Below are 5,153 nucleotides of genomic sequence, written 5' to 3' on the forward strand. Positions count from 1 at the left end.
TTTACAAACTGATCGGCTAAATTTGTATACCATAATAAGGCCCATTTGAGTAGAGCCTCACAGAAGAACCAAAATGGTCGTCACCAGCAGAGATGAAGTTCCTGCAACGCTGAAGCCAGAGTATAACAGAGCAAGTGAGTTGAAGGCTTTTGATGACACAAAGCTCGGCGTTAAAGGACTTGTGGATGCTGGGATTACTGAGATCCCTCGCATATTCCATCACCCACCGGACACCTTGGACAATTCATCTTCCGGTGACACCCAGATTAGTAATATTCCTGTCATAGATCTCCAAGGCATCGACAAAGATGCAATAAAACGCAAGAAGATTGTTGAAAGCATTCGCGATGCATCGGAGACGTGGGGTTTCTTTCAGCTGGTCAATCACGGGATCCCTGTGAGCGTTCTGGAGGAGATGAAGGAAGGGGTGCGTAGGTTTAATGAGCAAGATAATCAAGTGAAGAAAGGGTTCTATACGCGCGACCCCATGAAACCGGTGGTGTATAACAGCAACTTTGATCTGTATAGCGCTCCAGCGACTAATTGGAGGGATACATTTTTTTGTCAAATGGCACCTAATCCCCCAAAGCCAGAAGACTTGCCAGTTGTATGCAGGTATGTGATTTGCAATATATAATCGATCCACTGGAATATTGTTGTTGAGATCTGGGCATGTAAATTCAATGGAAAAATCAAATTTAGTCTTTTAAGTTTTTATGCGATTTTAATTTATTCTTATTCTCTCATGAAGGGAGGCTGCCCGTCTATAATCAAATTTAGTTCTAAGAATATTTTATAATCTCAATTGCTCAACTAAATTATATCACATAATTTTTGAATTAGATGATGTGATATTGATTTGAATTGTGATTAATGAGGGACTTTTGGTCAGTGGTAGCTAGACCATGGCGTACGAGTATCACCTTCTCTAATTACTTTTTAATCAATTTTCGTACTTGTCACTAACAATAATGGACTTATTGTTTGCCCATTTTTTTTTTAAATTTTTTTTTTTTTTTTTAATAAAGAAGTAAAAGTATATATATATATATATATATGTGGGTGTAGAGATATACTACAGCAGTACTCGAAGCTGATGATGAAGGTGGGGATTTTATTGTTCGAGTTATTATCAGAGGCACTTGGGCTGAACCCAAAGCACCTAAATGAGATTGATTGCAGTGAGGGGCTTGCGATTCTGTGCCATTACTATCCGGCTTGCCCACAACCAGAGTTAACATTGGGCACAACCAAGCATGCAGACAATAACTTCGTCAATGTTCTTCTACAAGACCACATTGGTGGCCTCCAAGTTTTTTACCAGGACAAGTGGGTCGACATCCCTCCGGTGCCAGGGGCTCTAGTGGTTAACATTGGAGATCATCTACAGGCAAGTCTTCTCTTATTCTTGTGTTTCTTCAGGTGTATTGTTGTTGGATCATATTTATGACACCTTATTTCATTTAATTTTAGTAATGATACTTCATATTCATAAAAAAAATGACTCCAATTTTAATTTCATACATATCATATGGTCCTGTAATAGGCGCTTCCAAATGAGCTTAATGTGTGATATTAGGACTTGAAATTTGAATCAAGAGTAATTTTAAAAGTTCTTCTTGTTTCATTTTAAAAATAAGATGACTTTTAAAATTATTATTTGATCAAAATTCTATCGTAATTAATTATAAATCCAATAGTAATTTTAAAAGTCACATTATTTTTAGAGTGACTTCTAACACTATTCATGGACCGTCAATTTTAATTCCATACATATATACCATGTGGTGGCCTGTACCTCTTTCTTCAAAAACTTTAGTTTTAATTTAATACATATTTATGCAAGGTGTGTGCATGGATGAAAGTCCTTAGAGTGAGGGGCAAAAAGTCCATGGCATGGGCTTGGACAAGAATTGTGGAATAGGGAGAAAATTGCAAAAGTGTGAGCCTTGTTAGGGAGATTGATATACTGGAATCTTTTAATGGGCCCATAATATATCTTGTTGAGGCATCATGTAACTCAAAAGTTTAAGCCTATAAGTTTGGGTACAACTATGTTATATTAACCATTCAAGCTTGTGAGTCGTGACACCTTTCTAATGTGACTCATTCTTTTTATGTACACTCACATGTGTAAACTCAGCAATTTTTCTCACCTATATGAGTCCGTCACCACATTGTTACACTCCCTCTCAAACGAAAGCTCTTTTTTTAATTTAATTTAATTAATTAATTTATTTTTATTTTCTAGGCTATATGGGTTTGTTCGCACCATGTACCTTTGTCACTACTATTGAGACTTTCATTTAATTTATGTCCATGCCATGAATCTTTGCCCCTTATTCCAAGGACCCTCATCCATGCTCACGCTTTCACTACAAAACTTCAAGGGATTAGTAACTTCCCATTGGTGACCTGTCAATGGCCAAAAACGTCACTAATGGGTTGGTGACGTGGGTGACACGTTAAAAATCCACTGGTCGAGAATGGGAATTGGTGACATGTGGATTGACTACACATTAGCAATTGGTAAAACCCACCAGAAGGTGATCAAGTGCCATGTGTGGCAAGTCACCAATTATAAGGAGAGAAATGCTAAGGGTCAATAAGTTCTTTATATTTGACCCATATTCTCTTTCAATTTTTTTGTTTTATTTTTCCTTTTTTCGAAATTTTTTTTTAATGGTTTTTTAAATTGGTTTGGTGACGTTTGAAAAAACCTTAGACTGTAGACACGTCACTAAATTGCTAGTTTTTTTTTTGTTTTGTTTTTTTTTTTTTTTTGTAGTGTTTGCACCTTTGTCTGCTGTGCCACTCCACTTATACTTGCACTTTCATACATGGATTAAGGTAGAATAGTTATATTTGGTCTTCCCCTCTAACTTTTTTTATATTAGAAAAAAAAAAGGGTCAAAAGCCGAGTCACTTGCATTTTTAAAGGATCATAAATGAAATACATGATTCTAACTAACTCGGTTGCGGTGTAGCTAAATTTCTTTTGTATTTGTCAATTTTGATGCTCCAAAATCAAGAATGATCCTTTCTGGCTGCAGCAAATTTACAAGTTTTTTCCCTTTGATTTTTCCAGCTTATAACAAACGACAGATTTAAAAGTGTTGTACATAGAGTATTGGCAAACCGTGTAGGGCCTCGAGTATCTGTGGCGAGCTTCTTTTCCACAGCTATTCTGCCAACCTCAAAACTTTACGGACCCATCAAGGAATTATTATCAAAAGACAATCCTCCAAAGTATAGGGAAACTACAGTGAGTAACTATGTTGCCTATTACAGAAAGAAAGGCCTTGATGGGACTTCTGCGCTGCCGCATTTTAAGCTCTAAACTCTGGTAATAGAGTATCAGAGATGAATAAATGGCTTGTGAGTTGTATTTACCATATGCTAATGAAGCTTGCACGTGTAGTGATGTTTGTGTGCCAAATCAAAATCTTTGCCATTCTGTATCCTTAAATAAATGGGTCTTAAAGTGATTACTTCTCAGTCTTTTTATGGCTAATTGGTATATATATTGTTAAAAGAATTTACTTTCAATGACGTTTATCTACTATACAATTGTAATTTCTGGAAATGACAAAAAAAAAAAAAAAAAACATTTTGCTCAACCAAGCGGGTAAACACCATGCATTAATAAGCGTTTTAGATAAATTTATTGAGGTTGAATAAATTAGATATTAGAGTTCTAATTGAGGTTTAATTTACGAATTTGATATACTGAATAACCCCTAACAAACAGTGAATTCAAATATATAATTTTGTTTTTCTAATGGCAATAACTTTATGAAAGTTTAATCCGTTTTTAATACGAGAATTACGGTCCACTTCCTTGCCTAGTGAAGAATAACCCTCATTTAAAAAAGAAAAAAGAAAAAATCAACAGATGTTGGTCGTAGAGGGAGCTGACAAAATTCATTAGGCCTTATTTGGTAAAGGGGTTGGAGTTGGCTTAAACACTGTTCATCACAATTTCTCAAAAAAATCAATATCAAAACATTTTAATTTTTTCATTTTTTATATCACATCATTCACTTTTTATTATTATTCAAATAAAAAAATCACTACAAAACAAAACTTTTTCGCTTTTCCATACCACTTTTTCACTTTTTTATACAAAATATTCTTAGTTTCTTTTCACATAAATCTATATCAACTAAGGTGTCTAGGCCAACCCATTTACCAAACACCACCTAAATTGCTTTCTTTACATTTCTGGTCAAAAACAGCTCGAAAATATTTGTATATGATAACGTCCGTTAATTGAGCAGAACTTCCAGGGCTAGAGATGAAATGGTTGTTACCAGCACAGATGAAGTGCCAGCAACGCTGAAGCCAGACTGTAATAGAGCAAGTGAGTTGAAGGCTTTTGATGACACAAAACTCGGCGTTAAAGGACTTGTGGATGCTGGGGTTACTGAGATCCCTCGTATCTTCCATCACCCGCATGACGACTCGGACAACTCAGCTTCCGGTGACACCCAGATTAGTATTCCTGTAATAGATCTCCAAGGCATATATCGACAGAGATGTAATAAAGCGCAAGGAGATTGTTGAAAGCATTCGCGATGCATCGGAGACGTGGGGTTTCTTTCAGCTGGTCAATCGTGGGATCCCTGTGAGTATTTTGGAGGAGGTGAAGGAAGGGGTGCGTAGGTTTCATGAGTAGGATACTCAAGTGAAGAAAGAGTTGTATACGCCCGACCCCATGAGACCGGTGCTGTACAACAGCAACTTTGATCTGTATAGCGCTCCGGCGACTAATTGGAGGGATACTTTTATTTGTCAAATGGCACCTGATTCCCCAAAGCCAGAAGACTTGCCACCTGCATGCGGGTATGTGATTAATTTGCAATATATACATTCACTGGATTATTTTCGTTCGATTTTAATTTTAGTCCATAATTTTTTATTTTTTATTTTATTTTTTTTACTTTCGAACATTAAGTTCTTAATTAGGTTTTCTTAATTAATAGTTTACCACGTTGGACTCATCGGTTAATGCCACGTGACTTTTGTTAGCTACGCCATATGCCAATTGTACATGCCATTTTAATTTTTACATATATAGCTAGTTTAAATTATAAATATGGAAAATGCTAGGCTTGCAAACACATTTTACAATTTTTTTTTTTTTTACAAAC

The 5,153-nt window shown here is 35.8% G+C and overlaps 1 protein-coding gene across 1 annotated transcript; it reads left to right on the plus strand.

The window, feature by feature from the left end:
• On the plus strand, nt 1-3,491 carry LOC132179966 (1-aminocyclopropane-1-carboxylate oxidase homolog 1-like). The gene is made up of 3 exons (XM_059592793.1): nt 1-615; nt 1,069-1,390; nt 3,089-3,491. The coding sequence occupies exons 1-3, from the start codon at nt 74-76 to the stop codon at nt 3,338-3,340; spliced, it is 1,116 nt and encodes a 371-aa protein (XP_059448776.1). The 5' UTR covers nt 1-73; the 3' UTR covers nt 3,341-3,491.
• Nucleotides 3,492-5,153: the final 1,662 nt, after the last annotated feature.

The sequence above is a fragment of the Corylus avellana genome, chromosome ca4 (assembly GCF_901000735.1).
Source record: "Corylus avellana chromosome ca4, CavTom2PMs-1.0".
Taxonomy (NCBI): Eukaryota; Viridiplantae; Streptophyta; class Magnoliopsida; order Fagales; family Betulaceae; genus Corylus; species Corylus avellana.

Bases quoted from the DNA above. Each gene is read 5' to 3' on its own strand.
- LOC132179966 (XM_059592793.1), top strand. From the start codon at position 74: ATGGTCGTCACCAGCAGAGATGAAGTTCCTGCAACGCTGAAGCCAGAG. The intron at 616-1,068 runs GTATGTGATTTG...ATGTGGGTGTAG, and splicing joins GACTTGCCAGTTGTATGCAG to AGATATACTACAGCAGTACT. The intron at 1,391-3,088 runs GCAAGTCTTCTC...TGATTTTTCCAG, and splicing joins ACATTGGAGATCATCTACAG to CTTATAACAAACGACAGATT.